At 44.2% G+C, this 18,633-nt stretch overlaps 1 protein-coding gene across 1 annotated transcript; it reads left to right on the top strand.

Annotated features, from left to right (window-relative positions):
* Window positions 1-1,574: 1,574 nt before the first annotated feature.
* On the top strand, window positions 1,575-18,213 carry LOC147117783 (small nuclear ribonucleoprotein-associated protein B'-like). Its single transcript, XM_085989048.1, has 7 exons — window positions 1,575-1,756; window positions 8,242-8,393; window positions 8,974-9,085; window positions 12,958-13,098; window positions 14,650-14,773; window positions 15,875-16,003; window positions 17,513-18,213. The coding sequence occupies exons 1-7, from the start codon at window positions 1,754-1,756 to the stop codon at window positions 17,548-17,550; spliced, it is 699 nt and encodes a 232-aa protein (XP_085845174.1). The 5' UTR covers window positions 1,575-1,753; the 3' UTR covers window positions 17,551-18,213.
* Window positions 18,214-18,633: the final 420 nt, after the last annotated feature.

Raw genomic sequence — 18,633 nt, 5'->3', positions numbered from 1 at the left:
AATGGGGTAGAGGAGCAAAGGGATCTGGGAATACAAATACACAAATCATTAAAAGTAGTGACGCAGGTTAATAAGGCCATAAAAAAGCAAACCAAGCACTAGGCTTTATTTCTAGAGGCATAGAATTGAAAAGTAGTGAAGCTATGCTAAACTTGTATTGAACCACACTTGGAGTACTGTGTGTAGTTCTGGTTGCCATATTATAAAAAGGATGTAGAGGCACTGGAGAGGGTGCAGAGAAGATTTACAAAGGTGATACCAGAAATGCGAGGTTGTATCTATCAGCAAAGGATGAACAGGGTGGGTCACTTTTCTCTTGAAAAGAGAAGGCGTGAGGGGTGACCTAATAAATGTGTTTAAAATGATGAAAGGTTTTGATAGAGTGGAGACAGAGAGAATGTTTCCACTTGTGGGGAAGAGCATAACTAGAGGCCATCAATATACAGGAAACTTTCTGGTATCCGGCACGGACGGGACCGACCTGGTGCCGGTTCATCAACAATTCCGGATAACCGAATGCTACAGTAAAAGATACGGAGCTCAGAGCTCCGTATAAAGCAACAAACCCTAACAGCTTCAGAACAGTCGGCACAAGTTGCAAGCGTCTCTGTAGCTTAGCAACAGCTTCAGCTACACCCTTGCACAGCAACAAATCAATTAAAAAAAGTAACTAAAAGTAAAAAAAGTTACCTGAACCGACTCCTGAATTTTGCCGGTGGATAGAGCGTTCCGGTTATTTAGCAGCTGGTTAATCGAAAGTTTCCTGTAAGATAGTCACCAAGAAATTAAATAGGGAATTCAGAAGAAACTTCTTTACCAAGAGAGTGATGAGAATGTGGAACTCGCTATCACAGGGAGTGGTTGAGGTGAATAGTATAGATGCATTTAAGGGGAGGCTAGATAAATATATGAGGGAGAAGGGAATAGAGGGTTATGCTGCTAGAGTTAGATGAGGAAGGATGGGAGGTGGCTCGAGTGGAGCACAAATGCCGGCATAGACTGGTTGGGCCAAATGGCGTGTGCTGTAAATTCTATGTAATTCTATGTAGGTTACACGCCATCTTGACTTGGACATATATCGCCGTTCCTTCATCGTCGGTGGGTCAATATCCAGGAGCTTCCTACCTAAGAGCACTGTGGGAGCAACTTGACTGCAGCGGTTCAAGGCGGCCCAACACCACCACCTCAGGGTAACTAGGGTTTGGAAATAAATGCTGGCCTTGCCAGCGACGCCCACATTCCAAGAACAGTTAAAAAGAACAAAAGAGATGTGAATGGGATTCTGGTTTTACATATAAGGCACGGGATACAAACGTAAGATGATAATAAATCTATCATACTTAGGCCACTAGTTGACTTATATTTGCAGCTTTAGGCTTCCAATTGTAGATAGAATTGTGATTTACTGCTCAATATATCACAAGAATCTTGCATTTACATCATATTTTTTTGATTTTTAAAAAAGTCTGCAATAAAAAGAACCACTTAACAAAGACCTATTGACATCAGAGGGATGTTAAGGGGTATCTGTCAGCATTGAGAATGACAAAAAATTGTTAGTTGATGGAGGTGGTTGTATTTAAGACTCACAACACATGAATTGGAGGATTACACCTGGAACAGTCTTGGGCTATCAGTCCCGGTAATTGGCACTCGTCAAGTCCAAAGCTCCCCTCCTGATTGGCCCAATCTAGTCTGTTTCACGCAGTGCAGGGAGAGCTGGAACGACTCTGAGTGTTTGCATTGAATCACAATGGTGAGTAGCGGGTTCTTTCTGTTTAAGTTTCTTGATTCAAGTGTAGCGGGAAGTTTGAAAGCGTCGGGTTGACGAGAGATAGGAACCGCCTAGCCAATGGCAATTGGGAATATTGATGAAAGATTGTCCTATTGGGGCCTGTCACACAAACTGCAATGTAACGGTAGAAGACCAGGTTGGACCAGGGCCAGGGAGCTGTACTCGATTATGTCCAGGAATTGTATTCATCCTTTAGGTCAAAGCCGCGGGCTTGTCCATTAATAGTTTCAACCGTCAGATCCACATCTTTGCATGAACTACGAGTTTGACGTGAACTAGTCTAGCAATCCACAGATATTTAAAAAAAAAAGCAAAATACCGTAGTTGTTGGAAATCTGAATCCAAAGCAGGAAACGCTCAACAGGTCAATCAGCATCCGTGTAGCTACAGATGGGGTGCACGCCAGACTTTCTCCCTATTAGAAATGATTACAGATACTAATTGACTTGCTGACTTAGTTTGTGGTTTAAAATTGGTTGACAACGACACGGTATCTGTTTGGTGAGATTCAAAGTGTGGAAAGTGGACTTCTGTTTTCAAATAAGACTGGGTATCTGACTTCTGTTTTATGGATGTTAAAAGTGCTCATGCACATTGATTCGATTAGGATTGCCAACCCACCAGTTTAATCAAATTGAAATCCAGTGCACACGATGACCGTTCTCACATAATTGGGTTGATGAGTCTCCCCTTTAAAAACTGTAAGAAATCACACAACACCAGGTTATAGTCCAACAGCTTTATTTGAAATCACAAGCTTTCGGAGCGCTGCTCCTTCTTCAGGTGAAGTGGAGAAATGCATAAAGACACAGCTTATATAGTCAGAGAATCATGTCAGATGTTTACAGGTAACCTTTCCAACTGCCATTTGTCACACCTCGGCAGAGAGATAATCACAGCAGTCAAAGGTGTGAATGGTGTCCAAACAGGTCAGTCAGGGAAACATTACATCAAAGAACAATGAGGTGGGGTCACAAGGGGTCAAATATTGCAGATGCTGGGGTCTGTATGAAAAACAAAAAAAGACAAAAAACATTTTTTTTGGCTGGAAATCACAGCAGGTCCGGCCGCATCTGTGTAGAGAGAACAAGCCAATGTCGACTCGAGTCTGGATGACCCTGCATCAGGTGGGGTTACATGTAGCGTGACATGAACCCAAGATCTCTGTTGAGGCCGTCCTCATGGGTGCGGAACTTGGCTATCAGTTTCTGCTCGACGATTTTGCGTTGTCGTGTGTCTCGAAGGCCACCTTGGAGAATGCTTACCCGAAGATCGGAGGCTGAATGTCCTTGACTGCTGAAGTGTTCCCCGACTGGGAGGGAACACTCCTGCCTGGTGATTGTTGCGCGGTGTCCGTTCATCCGTTGTCGCAGTGTCTGCATGGTCTCGCCTATGTACCATGCTCCGGGGCATCCTTTCCTGCAACGTATGAGGTAGACAACGTTGGCCGAGTCACATGAGTATGTACCATGTACCTGGTGGGTGGTGTCCTCACGTGTGATGATGGTATCTGTGTTGATGATCTGGCATGTCTTGCAGAGGTTGCTGTGGCAGGGTTGTGTGGTGTCGTGGTCGCTGTTCTCCTGGAAGCTGGGTAATTTGCTGCGAACGATGGTCTGTTTGAGGTTAGGCGGCTGTTTGAAAGCGAGTAGTGGAGGCGTGGGGATGGCCTTAGCGAGGTGTTCGTCGTCATCGATGACATGTTGAAGGCTGTGAAGAACATGGCGTAGTTTCTCCGCTCCGGGGAAGTACTGGACGACGAAGGGTACTCTGTTGGTTGTGTCCCATGTTTGTCTTCTGAGGAGGTCTGTGCGATTTTTCGCTGTGGCCCGTCGGAACTGTCGATCGACGAGTCGAGCGTCATATCCATAGGCCATCCCCACGCCTCCACTACTCGCTTTCAAACAGCCGCCTAACCTCAAACAGACCATCGTTCGCAGCAAATTACCCAGCTTCCAGGAGAACAGCGACCACGACACCACACAACCCTGCCACAGCAACCTCTGCAAGACATGCCAGATCATCAACACAGATACCATCATCACACGTGAGGACACCACCCACCAGGTACATGGTACATACTCATGTGACTCGGCCAACGTTGTCTACCTCATACGTTGCAGGAAAGGATGCCCCGGAGCATGGTACATTGGCGAGACCATGCAGACACTGCGACAACGGATGAACGGACACCGCGCAACAATCACCAGGCAGGAGTGTTCCCTCCCAGTCGGGGAACACTTCAGCAGTCAAGGACATTCAGCCTCCGATCTTCGGGTAAGCATTCTCCAAGGTGGCCTTCGAGACACACGACAACGCAAAATCGTCGAGCAGAAACTGATAGCCAAGTTCCGCACCCATGAGGACGGCCTTAACCGAGATCTTGGGTTCATGTCACGCTACATGTAACCCCACCTGATGCAGGGTCATCCAGACTCGAGTCGACATTGGCTTGTTCTCTCTACACAGATGCGGCCGGACCTGCTGTGATTTCCAGCCAAAAAAAATGTTTTTTGTCTTTTTTTGTTTTTCATACAGACCCCAGCATCTGCAATATTTGACCCCTTGTGACCCCACCTCATTGTTCTTTGATGTAATGTTTCCCTGACTGACCTGTTTGGACACCATTCACACCTTTGACTGCTGTGATTATCTCTCTGCCGAGGTGTGACAAATGGCAGTTGGAAAGGTTACCTGTAAACATCTGACATGATTCTCTGACTATATAAGCTGTGTCTTTATGCATTTCTCCACTTCACCTGAAGAAGGAGCAGCGCTCCGAAAGCTTGTGATTTCAAATAAAGCTGTTGGACTATAACCTGGTGTTGTGTGATTTCTTACATTTGTCCACCCCAGTCCAACTCCGGCATCTCCACACCATGGCTTTAAAAACTGGGTAGAAATCAGGAACACCAATGTGCAGAATTGAGAGGTTGAAATCCATGTTGTAGCTTAATGGTTGTGGGCTTTGGAATGTATAAACTTTGCAGACAGAAGCTAGTAACTCCCATTTTAATAGATTTAGTTGCAGATGATGGGAAAAGGCCCAGCTAAGGATGTAAGCAGTGTTCTTGGAGGGCAACAGTTTTTTTTCCTACTCCAATTGTATTTCCTTAAGCTGATTTACGTTGTGGTTTTGCGAGTAGTGATGGGCCCCCATTGCCTTGCCTCAATAACATCCCTTTTATTGTAGCATCTGATTGTTTCTAAATGAGTCCAGGGTTTTTGCCTCCACTACTCTATCTGGAAGCTTATTCCACTTGTTCATTACTGACTGAAGAATTTCCAGACATCAGTCCTAAAATTGTTGTTAAAATTAAGCTGTGGAAATAGACAAGTTAATCATATTCTGGGCAAATGTTTTGCTAACTCTTGAACTTGTATGCCTCAAAGATCACCCCTCTGACCCTCCTTTCCAGGCTGAAAAGCTCGTCTTTCCTCAATACTCTGACCCCCGTCATTGGGAGCAGCTTTGAGGCTCTTTGCACTGCCTCCCATGCTGGAGTGTTTCTTGGTGACCAGAAGTGGACGCAGTGCTCAAGGGGAAGTCTGACCAGAGCCCTGTGCAGTTTGATCATTACCTCTTCTGATATGTATTCCACTGCTTTGACTATATCGTTCAATATCCTGTTGTTGTGTTGAATGCTGCATTCAACATGTTCAGTGTCGATTCTTTCAGGTTCACCCTTGGATATTTCAACACTATGCATGGAGTCTGTCTTGTCTATATTTCCTTGCTACCACAATATAACAAGTTGGCCACCAAACTCCAAACTCTTGGCCTGAACACTTCCCTCTGCAACTGGACCCTGGACTTCCTAACAAACAGACCCCAGTCTGTCAAATTAGGCAACCACACCTCCTCCTCCTCCTCCCTCCCCTCCCCTCCCCCCTCTTGAACATGGGGGCCCCACAAGGATGTGCGCTGAGCCCCCTCCTCTACTCCCTCTTCACCCACGACTGTGTGGCTGTTAATGGTTCCAACACCATCATCAAGTTTGCAGATGACACCACGGTAGTAGGCCAGATCACCAACAACGATGAGTCAGCCTACAGGGAGGAGGTCCAGCATCTCGTGAAGTGGTGCGCCAACAACAACCTGGCCCTTAACACCAAGAAAACAAAGGAAATAATCGTGGACTTCAGGAAGTCCAAAGGCGGAAGTCACACCCCCATCCACATCAATGGGGCGGAGGTGGAAAGGGTGGCCAGCTTTAAGTTCCTCGGAGTCCACATCACGGAAGACCTCTCCTGGTCCCTCAACACCTCCTCTCTGGTGAAGAAGGCCCAGCAGCGCCTATATTTCTTGAGGCTGAAGGGATGTAATCTGTCACCCCCGATCCTCTCTAACTTCTACCGCTGCACTATAGAGAGCATCCTAACAAACTGTATCACGGTATGGTACGGCAGCTGTAGCTCCCATGACCAGAAAGCCCTGCAGCGGGTAGTCAAAACTGCCCAATGCATTACCGGCTACCGACCATAGAACATATATATCAGAAACGCTGCCTACGGAGGGCACGGTCCATCATCAAAGACCCTACCCACCCCAGCCACAGTCTGTTCGCCCTCCTGCCATCTGGAAGACGCTACAGATGCATTCGCACCCGTACGACCAGATTTAGGAACAGCTTCTTTCCCAGGGCTGTCCTACTGAACTCCACAAATAAACACTAAAGCCTGCACATCTGCCGATGCACTTTATTATGGTCATATTTATGCTAATATATATGTACAAATGTATGGTGAAATGTTTAAGTGTCCTAATCCAAATTGTACACTCTCAGGAGCCGCAAGCCTACATTTCGTTGTACTGCACTGTGCACTAACAATGACAATAAAAGTTGATTTGATTTGACATGTAGCACTTTAAACTTCATCTACATTAAACTTTGTCTGCCATTCTGCCCACTTACATACTTTACCTGACTCGTTCTGTAATTTCTGAGCTGCCTCTTCCAATTCCTCTGCCCCCTGGTTTGACATCATCTGTAAATATGACCATTTTGCATTGAGCTTTTGAAACCAGGGACATTTTATGTAAATTAGAAAGTCCACAGTACAGTTTCATTTTCCCACTGAATCAAGTCCACAGTACAGTTTCATTTTCCCTTTGAATCATGAGGGAACAATGTTTTTCCAGGATTTTACTGAATGACACATATTGGGAGACATGGCAACAAACACCACTTACCTTTCTTAAATTGGGGATGGGAGAATTTTCACCCAACAGTAAGTTGTCCACCCTGTTTTTAACCAGGTAAAAGATTGAATTTTGAGTTTGACTAAATATCCACCAGTTTGTATTGTCCTCCCTATATTAAACTGAGCAGAGAACATTTTCTACTGTCACAAAGCCACTCCTAAGCCATTTATTGGGGAGGAGATCCAGTCTACACTAAGTTTGGTTTATTGCAGTAAATCAAACACGTCTAGGAAAACCCCATAGAGAATCTTCGTCCCAAGTTGTTGCTGTTGTAGAAAGTGTCATTACTTGGAATAGCTGCTCTGGTTCAACACCATGCTCCTTAATGAAACAAATTGTCTGTGAACTGTGCAGGATAATTAAAGACATTCCCAGATGTACAGGCCAAGAATGCCTGGGCTAGCCAAAGAGTAACTGATGAGGCGGTCCCAAGCCAGCACCGGGGGTACAGCAGAAATCTTCAATCTTAACGAGCCTCCCTGCTGCTTAAGCTCATCGCAGACACCACAGATCCCCTGTGGAGGGCACCAAATTCAAACAGATGCTGGATGACTAAGTCTCCACTGAGGAGCCCGCTAAAAGTCTGTGGGCAACAGTACACGAGGTGAATAGCGAAAACCATTACTTCGCCGTTCACAGCAAAATCCAGGCCATTAGAGAATAGAAATGACCTTGAAGGCTCATTAGATTAGATCATGCAGTGCTTCCTCCCAGCCTGTGTCACACGCCTTTCTGATGTTGCTTGCATCATGGTGTTGGAAGTTTTGGGGCATAAGCAATGTTCCCCCTAAGGGGCATAACCGCGTAGACCACTCACCAGCTGCTGCCGCTGAAAGAGATACCACACCAAAGTGCCCGCACAGGGTAAAAAAATAGAGGGAATGTTGGGCATAAGTATTATATTTTCTTGTCTGCCGTTGAAGAACCAAGGACATATAATTTATTAAACAGACTTGGCTAAATTATACAGCACAGAAGGAAGGTATTCGGCCCATTGTGCCTGTGCTAGCTCTTTTGAAAGACCTATCCAATTAGACCCACTCTCCTCTTTCCCCATAGTCCTATAGTTTTTCATTTTCAAGTGTATATAACCAATGACTGCACAGTGTACATTGTCATTAAGTGGCTTCCTCTTGTTGAATTACAGCATATTGTATCTGTAGGTTGAATGAGGACGGTCATTCTGACAGTAGTTAAACTGCGTTGGATCAGTAACTAATGGTCTCTCTCTTCATTTCAGCCTGTTGGAAAAAGTGCTAAAATGGTGCAATATGTGGATTACAGGATGCGATGTGTACTCCAAGATGGGCGTGTCTTCATTGGCACTTTCAAAGCTTTTGACCGGCACATGAACCTAATTCTTTGTGACTGTGATGAATTTAGAAGGTTGAAGTATGTATGCTTGTTATCATACCTTCTGTATGAAAAATGACCTGGTTTTGTTTTGATCCCAAACTGTGCTGCCCATATCCTAACTTTCACCAAGTCCTGTTCACCCATCACCCTTCTACTTGCTGAGCTACATTGGCTTCCAGTCTGATCACTAACTGCTCTTTTTATTTAAAAAAAAAAAAAATAATAATAATAATAATAATTCTCTTCCTTGTTTTCACTCCTCCCTATCTCTGTAACCTTCTCCAGCCCTACAACCCTCCAATCCCTGCGCTCCTCCAATTCTAGCCTTTTGCACATTCCTGGTTTTCATTGCTCCACTATCGGTGGCCATGCCTTCAGCTGCCTAGGTCCTAAGCTCTGGCATTCTCGCTCTCATTTTAAGATGCTCCTTAAAACATACCTCCTTTGACCAAGCTTTGGGACCCCTGTCTTAATATCTCCTTGTGTGACTCGGTTGCAAATTTTGTCTGATAACGCTCCTGTGAAGTGTCTTGGGATATTTTACTACCTTTTAAAGGTGTTGTATAAATGCTTGTTGTTGTATATTTTGTTCTCTGTGGTGACTGGATTGGTGTAGGTCGAAGAACTCCAAGCAGGGTGAAAGAGAAGAGAAGAGGGCTCTTGGTCTCGTGTTGCTTCGAGGGGAAACACTTGTGACGATGACTGTGGAAGGGCCTCCTGTGAGAGACGTACGTAGGAGTTAATACTCCCCCCTCCTTCCCCCCCCCCCCTTAAACTTATTACAAGGGGGCACTGAGTGCACTTTGCTACATGATGTGTAAAAGCCAGTATATTAAATGACTAATTTACAAATGTACTGATGTCATTCAGACTGTAACTCAAAAGGTTTTCAACGTTTGGATTGACATTTTGGCAATGTAGGACAGTGGCTGCAGACATTGACTGCCATTAGTGGAGGAAAGGGGGGAGGTGGGCGGTGGGCTGCAGTAGTGGGGCAAGGGGGGTGCAAGAGATCACAGTCAGAGGAGCGGAGAGTTCGAGCAGGTTGGAGGAGGTTAGAGTAATGGGGTGGGGTAAGGCCATGGAGCGATTAATAAAGGAGTATGCGACGAAAACCATGGTTCCCATCCTGCAGGGATATCCTGCATTGGTAGTCATGTTTACTGTGGGATATCTTGTCTGCGTCTGCTAGAGCTGCAGGATTTTAAAATCGATCAAATGTAATCCCTGGGTGCTTCCCAAAGTAACACTAACACGATTCTATTATTTTTTTTCTAATCCTGTTTTTACATGGACACAAACTGGACAATGTTCCAATTGTTGACTTGCACTGAATTGGCCCATCAGGTCTGACTTGGAAGAGCCAGGCATGGTGAAAGTAGCTGGCACACTGAAAGAGCTGTTTTAGAATGTATTCGGCCAAGATATATTGGGCGCAGAGTTTCCTAATTGCCAGTAGGTCATTTCCCTCTCCGTCTGCATTAAGGATGTGACTGCTATTCCCCCTTGTGTAAATATTGTGGATTAATTATGTGGAATGCTCTGCACTACCAGCTGTAGGTAACACTGAAAACTGGGTGGGGTGTGGGGGAAACTGTCCCAGGTAAAATGTAAACTCTAGTTTAGAAATGGCCAATACCATGGGGTAATGAGTAATATAATCTTGAGGCCAAGGTCCTATGAATTAGCCATGCACTCACTAGTTCTATCTGTCCTCTATATAGTGTATACAGCATTATCACCCAGTAAAAGGTATATTTTTCAGTAAGGCATCCCCTTCGTGTCATGTGAAAATGATGCAATGCAGTTTTTTTTTGTGAAATCTCTGGCCTAGTCTTCTATAGCTGTAACCCTACCCTTGAATCATTCTCTACTGGCTTGAACAAGCTAATGTTGTGTGGGCGGGGGGAAATGTTCATTGCAAGAAATAGAATACAGGTTCAGGTGTGATACTATTATACTTGTGAACTTGGTTAGCTCTTGTGCTTTTTTAAAAATGAACAGGCTGGATCTTTTTTTCTCTTGAGAAGGCTGAAGGGTGACCTAATAGAGTTCTTTAAAATTATGAAGGGGTTTGATAAAGTAGATACAGAGAGAGTGTTTCCACTTGTGGGGAAGAGCAAAACTAGAAGCCATCATATAAGATGGTCACCAAGAAATCAAATAGGGAATTCAGAAGAAACTTCTTTACCCAGAGAGTGGTAAGAATGTGGAACTCACTATCACAGGGAGTGGTTGAAGCGAATAGTATAGATGCATTTAAGGGGTTTAGATAAGCATATGAGGGAGAAGTGAAGAGGGTTATGCTGATGGTTAGATGAGGAAAGACTAGAGGAGGCACAAGCGGAGCATAAACGCTGTCATGGACTGGTTGAGCCGAATGGCCTGTTTCTGTGCTGTATAACCTATGCTAAGACCTTTGTCTGTTCTATTTCTTTCCTTCTCCTGTGTTTTCCAATTTCATTCATGCATGTACCCAAGAAAGTGGGTAGCTTAGCAGCACCCAATTTTTGGGGGACTTTATATTTCTTGCCTGGTTGTTAAACAGAGTACATCTCCACTCCAGTTATAAAAACTAATTTGCTGAAAATGCACTTTTGGCTATCTATAATGCAATGTTTAGTAGCAGTAAGAAATGTTTCCAATAATGAAGTAGCCTAGCAATTGGAAAATTGATGATGTAACTGTGACTTACTGAACAAAAAATTGAGAAGCAAAGACCAATTGCACAGAGCAGGTAACTAATTTTTGCAATGCTTGGCTTAACGGTAGCACTTGTTTGATTTCAGAAGTTCAAGCCCCACTCTATATAAACTTGAGCACATTATCTATTCTGACACTTCAGTGCCGTACTGAGGGAGTGTTGCATTTAGAGGTGCTGTCTGTTAGATATGTTGTTAAACCAAGGCCCTGTTTGCCATCTCAGTGGGTGTAAAATATCCCATGGCATTATTTGAAGAAGAGCAAGGGAGTTCTCCTGGTGTCTCGGCCAATATTTATCCCTCAACCAACACCTGAAAACAGATTATCTCGTCATCATCTCATTTCTGTTTATGAGATCTTGCTGTGTGAAAATTGGATGCCACGTTTCCTACATTGCGACAGCACTTTACAGCCAATGAAGTTTTTTTGAAGTGCTTTGGGGCACAGCCTTGAGTTTGTGGAAGGCAAGTTCTTCTTTATCTCATTTTTCTGTGGGATCTTACTGTGTGCAAACTATCTGCCCTTTGCCTACTTGGCAGTCACTGCACCTGTAACGATTCCATTGGCTGTGAAGTTCTTTGAATTTTCTGGGACGTGAAATGGCACCAATATAAATGCAAGCCTGTAATCACGCTGCACAGCATTATACCTGCTCCGCCTACCAGTTTCACCTTCCAACAGCTACGAGCAGCAGTTTTAGATAGCGCCATTGTCACTTGTAGGCCTACAACAATTTGTATGTATATAGTGCCTTTAATGTAGTAAAATGTCCCAAGGTGCTTCACAGGAGTATTTGAAGACACAAAATTTGACACCGAACCACATCAGGTGACCAAAAGCTTGGTAAAGAGGTAGATTTTTAAGGAGCGTCTCCCTACCTTTAAAACGGAGAGGTTTAGACAGGGAATTCCAGAGCTTAGGGCCTAGACAACAGAAGGCACGGCCACCAGTAGTTGAGTGATTTTTATAATCGGGGATGCTCAGGGTGCTGAAGGCGAGGCCATGGAGGGATTTGAAAACAAGGATGAGAATTTTGAAATCGAGGCATTGCTTAACCGGGAGCCAATGTCGGTCAGTGAGCACAGGGGTGATGGGTGAACAGGAGTTAGGACACAGGTAGCTAAGATTTAGATCACCTCAAGTTTACGTGGGGTAGAATGTGGGAAGCCAGCCAGGAGCGCGTTGGAATAGTCAACTCTAGAGGTAACAAAGGCATGGATGAGGGTTTCCGCAGGGGCGGAGTTGGGCAATGTTACGGAGGTGGAAATAGGTGGTCTTTGTTATGCCACGGATATGTGGTCGGAAGCTCATTTCAGGGTCAAATATGACACCAATGTTGCAAACAGATTGGTTCAGCCTCACAGATGTTAGGGAGAGGGATGGAGTCCGTGGCTAGGGAATGGAGTTTGTGACAGGGACCGAAAAGAATGGCTTTGGTCTTCCCAATATTTAATTGGAGAAAATTTCTGCTCCTCCAGAACTGGATGTCGGACAAGCAGTCTGACAGTTTAGAGACCGTGGAGAGGTCGAGAGAAGAGGTAGTGAGGTAGAGCTTGGTGTCATCGGCACCTAGATGTGAGCTCGTCCCTCTTGTACAGGCTTGTGTGCAGCACAATGGTCAATGAAAGAGGTTCTTTATGCATCTGTTGCTTCGGCAGATTCAGTGATGCGGTGGTGACCAAGATGTTTGTTGAATGTACACTTGGGCGTAATATAGGTCCAAGAAATTCAAAGCGGCAGACAGCACATTGGTTGAAAGTGGTGGAGTCTCAAAATACACTGTCACTAATCTAGTTAGTTCGAATGGGAGTAACCACATCTAAAGTTGAATTTATGTTTCTATAGAATCAAATTGTTTTTTTCAGGAATAATCCCATTTTTTAATGTTTACACACAGGTTGGAATTTCTAGAGTTCCTGTTGGCGGTCCTGGTGTTGGTCGAGCAGCAGGGAGAGGGATGCCAGCTAGCATGGCGATGGTTCAAGTACCTGCAGGACTAGCGGGACCGGTAAGAGGGGTCGGAGGTCCCTCGCAACAGGTAAGGATAAACCATTGGCGATGTGGGTTTCAAATTTCCCCCTCTAACCTGATCTTTTGAAATTGGATCCGAAGTGTTGCTCTTTTGAATATAATAGTGAAACTTTGGTGTGCTCTGTCTTTGTCAGACTAGAAGGTACTTTCAGAGTAGTGCAGGTTCTGAAACATGGAACGGGGTGGGGAGGGGGGGGAAGTGGTTAATTTCAACTCCAGCAGAGTCACAAAACGAGCGGTAGTAATTTGGCTGCCTGTTATACACCCGGCTTGGTTTTTTTCCCTTTCCACTGACTGATCATTACCGCCTGTTTTGCACCCCCACTGTGATGAAATAACTGTGTTCTGGCATTTGTGTTGTTGTATTTGTTAATGTCTGGAATGTTCCACCGGTGTAACCACTAATGCTCCTCCCTAGCCCCACCCCTCTTCTGGAATGTTCTACCAAGGGCTGGGTCGGTGATGACTGTGTTAACTTGAAGCCATGTTCTTACTTAATAAAAGCCTTTAGTTTTAAGCTTTAACCTCATGGATTCAGGCAGTTATTTGGCACATCACCCACAGAAGGTGAATTTCACCCCATTATCTTGACTAATTCCACACTCTGCATCTGACGTACAATTTGGAAACTCGCTCCATACCCTTCATGAATATCCAACATTGACTATAAGGCAGTAATCTCATTTTGAGTTGACATGATTTCGGAGACTAAAATTAATAAAACATTGATTCACTCATTTCTTTAAATGGACGCTAACCAGTTTGTTGGTGGAAGTGTTGTATTTTCAAACTCCCAAGTTACAAGCTCAAATCAGTTTGTTGAAAGTGTGCATCTGTATATTAAAAGAAATTGGTGAGCAATGTTTTGTAGCAGTAGAAAATAGTTCCATTAATGATGTGGCCTAGCAATTGGGAAATTAATAATACAACTGTGATTTACTGAAATCGAAATGCAAAAACCAATTGCACCGACTGAGTAAATAATTTTTGCAGGGCTTGGCTCAGTGGCAACACTGAGTCAGGAGGTTGTGGGTTCAAGCCCTGCTCCAGGATTTGAGCACATAATCGAGGCTAATTTTTATTATCCTCTGCATGTAATATATCAGAGTGAGTCTTGCTATATATAAGATTTTACATATTTGGTTGAGTCGAGGCATATGTGGGGGTGAAATGGCAGATGTACACAAGGATGGGAAATCTCTCCTCTGCGGTAACCATTTTTTAAAGTAGATGTTCGCTGTGGCTCAGTTGGTATCTCCTTTCTTTTCTTCTCTCTCTCGTCATTTATCGCTTGTTTGCGAGACCTTGCTGTGCATAAATTGGCTGCTGTGTTTGCTTACATTACAACAATGACTACACTTCAAAAGGAATCCATTGACCTGTGAAGCCCTTTGTGGTTGTGGACAACACTATAAAGACAAATTGGTTCTATTTGAATTGATTTAACATTTTAAAAGCTGAAATCTGCAAGTTGTTGACCAACATTTGAACATTCTTGTTACAGTAAGTGCTTGATCTATACATTGTAAATCTACAGGGTTGTGTTTTGTTCTTTTAGGTGATGGCCCCTCAGGCTAAAGGAACTGGAGTTGCACCTGCTCCTAGCTTTTCTGCTGTCCCTCAACCCTATGTACCAATGAGAGGGGGCCCACCCATTCTGAACCTTGGTGACCCAAGACCAGGTAGGTCCATGAGTATTTGCCCATGACCCTGGGTATTGGTTGAGGCCGAGATGCAAGAGACCCCAACATCAGTATCTGACATGAACAAGATTTGCAGGCTCTACTTTGCTAAATATGCTTTTGTTCGACTCATTTTTAATCTCGAGGGTCATTTTTCAACCGGGGCGGTAAACTGGTGGAGCAGATCACCCGCCTGGACTCCATAAAGGGTGGCTGATCTGCTCTGCCAGGTTACTACCCAGGTAGTGAAGTTGAAAATTACCCCCAAACAGGCTATTGTCCTATCCTAATTCAGAATGAAATTGTTGCAGCTTTCAAGTTTATAGCTCTGCACCAATTTACAAACCATGATGATCTCTCCAGTCATACAAGTTCTGGAATTGCATTCCAAAACCTTTTTTTCTTTCTTTGTTAACAACTCCTGCTGTTACACCACACTTAGCAGTGTAATGTGACAGCCAATTCTGCTCATAAAGAACTGTCATGATGACTGCTTCTATAACTCACCCTCTTGCCAAACGTACAATTGAATGTGGCGTTCCAATTTCAAATGGTTGAAGTTGAATTGTAGAATTAATTTGACAATGTAATAGTGCAGAATATTGAATCCCTCACTATGACCAGGTAGATCAGGATACTGCACCATATACTTCACTTTGAGTAGTCAATCTCCCCTGGCATTGCACGCGGACTGTTAAGACTTGAGTATAGTCTTCAGGTGGAGTGGCTTTAAAGGATGGGAGATAATTGGATCAGGACACGCAGGTACAATTAATCCTTATTAAAGTCCTACATTCTGTCTTTATTTTCTGTAAAGCTTTGATGTTTAGATCTCCTGCAGTTTTATTTTTCCCACTCCACTCTTGTAGTTGAACAACTTGAACACTTTCTCCATAGAGGGGAGATGTTCCCTTCTGCACACCACTTAGCAACAGGTTCAAGAGCAGTATTGACCATGCTAGGTTGCTTTCCTACCTGCTCAGTTGGGGAATGGTGTAGGGCTGGAGTGGGATGGAGAGACAGCATAAAAAGACAAAGCAAAAAGTATTCCAGCATTGATTGCTGCAAATTGTAAACATTCCATCAATCTCCATGTTCCAGGCTTTATGGGACGGCCTCCTGGCATGAGACTTCCATTTGGACCACCGCCGATGGGGATGCCTTCTGGCAGAGGAGTTCCCATGGGAATTCCTCCAGGAATGAGACCACCAATGATGCCAAGGATGAGAGGCAAGTGTAGAAATAGTCCTGCACATTGTGACACACATGCTCCTCGTCTCCAAATACCTTGGTTGTTCAATATAATTTGGAGGGGATTAATTTTCACACTGCTCCTGTAACAGTGATGTTTTGTGTGACTTCCCTTTCTTGAGCTAATTGTGCCTGTTACTTTCCTACTGTTGTCAGTATTAGTCATGTTTATTCCCCTCTGCATTTATCCCCAGAATGTGTGTTCACTCTCAAAACAACCCTCTTGACATCCTGGCTTTGACTGAAACTTGGCTCATGGACAGTGATGCCTTGCCCCTTACTGAAGCCACCCTGCCTGACTATACATTCTACCACCTGCCCTGCCCAGACCGTTGCAGTGGCTGTGTGACCTTTATCGCCAAATTACAATGTTGTCTCTTCCCACTATTCCTCTGGTATCTTCTCCATCTTTAAGCCCCCTCTCCTCTGATTTCTGGTGCACAACTGGTTTAGCCATCCATCATCCATCTAGCTGGACCACATCACCCTCCGTGCTTGCTACACCCAGGATAATTTTAGAGACTAAAGATGACCCCTGCTTTCTTTTCTCCACTACCAACCATCTCCTTAAACCCCACCCTCTCCTCCAACAGTGAGGAAATCCTGGATTTCTTTGTCATGAAGATTGAGACCATCTGTTCAACTGCCTTTGCTGCTTCCCGCTTCCCCTTGCCTTAGCCTTGAACTTTTCTTTCTCTAGTTTCTCTCCGATCTCTCTCTCTCTCCCTATCCCTCTGCCCAACTCACGCCCTCTTCGAGCTCAACTTGTCTATGAAACTCCTGCTCGCTGGATCATATTCCCACTAAACTGCTAACCTCCCACCTTCCTGTCCTGGTCCCATGACGTTGTAAATGGTTCTCTCCTTGGGTATTATCCCCTTCCCTTTCAAAACCACCATCAGGAACCCCTTCCTCAAAAAACAACTTACCCTGGACCCCTTTGTCCTTGCAAACTACTGTTTCAGCTCCAGCTCCTCTTTCCTCCAGTGAATGTGTTGCCTCCCACATCTTTCCTGCAACTCCCTGTTTGAACCTCTCCCATCAGGTTTCCATCTCTGAAATGGCCCCAACCAAAGTCATAAATGATATATTCTGTGACAGTGGTGCATTATTCCTCCCCTTTGTCCTTGACTTCTTTGCCGCCTTTCACATGGTAGATCACGCTTTCCTCCTCCAAAGCCTCAATGGGATTGTCCTCGCTTGATTTCACTCTTCCTGACCCAATCATTGCCATGCCAGCTCGACAATAGCTTCTCTTCCTGCCCCCAGCGCTGTTACTTCCGGAGTCCTCTAAGGTTCTTTAGATTTTGGATCCATTTTTCAATGCCAAATGGTGAACATTATGTATAAAGAATTATCATGAGTTGTTCTGCTTGTATAACTTGCTATCTGGTGTTGTGGAAGCAGTCAATATATGGTTACTGCTGCTGATTGTTTTTGTGATGCAGATTGTACAACTATATTCATACTGGTCTCTTTTTTTCCAAGGTCCTCCAGGATCTAGAACACACCCTCCAAGACCTTAAAGATGCATCCAAGAAGGACTTTGTCATCAGGCTTTACAGTAATTACAAAGTAATAGTGCAGTTGAAGCACTTTACAGTAAACAGATTAGTTCATGAAATTAAGTTATATTCCTTTTCATTCATTCAACCTTCACATATAAACCGGAACTTATCCAATGGGAGGAATCATGTGTGGACACAGACCCATGGGGGTCAGATGAGCTTCTCCTGCTGGGTTCCAGCACATACAACACCTCTATTTTGGGCCACACGCTGTAATTCTTCTGTTGTTGACAGCAGGTCTCGGTTGTCTTCCTAATTTTAGAAAAATTTCAGTTGCTGTATTTGTTTTTGTTTCACAGACCGTGGGGATGCCATCTGATTGCTCAACCCTGTACAAGAGGTAGACCTCTCACATATACAATCTCTGTAGTGAGGGAAGATGTGTAGGCCCTAATCACGAAACCACATCTCTGGCCTGACCAGATGAGCTGAGTATTCAACTGCTCATAGCCAGATAACAAGCTGATTTCTCAAAGCTACCTTCAGATATCTTTGCCTTCTTATCAAGTTAATTTGGCGATATTTATTTGTACGCAAGTAAGCTGTCCAATTTGACTTTACTACAGATTTTTTAAATGTGTAGGTTGATGGACCACACTGAATAAACTGCTTTTAGGTGTTGATCAGAGCAGAATTTACTGATTTGTCAGATTTCTAGAAAAAGTTGAATGGACAGTACTGCAAGAAACCCTAGGCATGGTGTTAAGGGCCAATTTAGACTCCAGTGAGCAACTCCATTGTACAGACGAGGATGATACCAGGTTCCATCCCCAATCTCTGCTTAGTTAGCTTACCTAAGGACTAGTAGGAGTGCTATAATATGTTCACTGTACCTGGGTTAATTGGGGTTGCTATTCCTATCTAGCTACCCCTACTGAAGGTGTCTGTGTGGGGAATACATGAGTTCAACTGCAATGAGCCTAATAGGTTCTCAAACTTGCTCTCTAAGCTCACATGGGCAGGATACAAGGGAACTGCTGATACCATGGAACCATAGCCTAGCATGAGTCAAAGCCTTCATAGTAAAAGGAAAGAAAATGA

The sequence above is a fragment of the Somniosus microcephalus genome, chromosome 5 (assembly GCF_052327205.1).
Source record: "Somniosus microcephalus isolate GS21.2 chromosome 5, FLI_Smic_1.0, whole genome shotgun sequence".
Lineage (NCBI taxonomy): Eukaryota > Metazoa > Chordata > Chondrichthyes > Squaliformes > Somniosidae > Somniosus > Somniosus microcephalus.
This window is presented reverse-complemented; position numbering and strand designations above follow the sequence as displayed.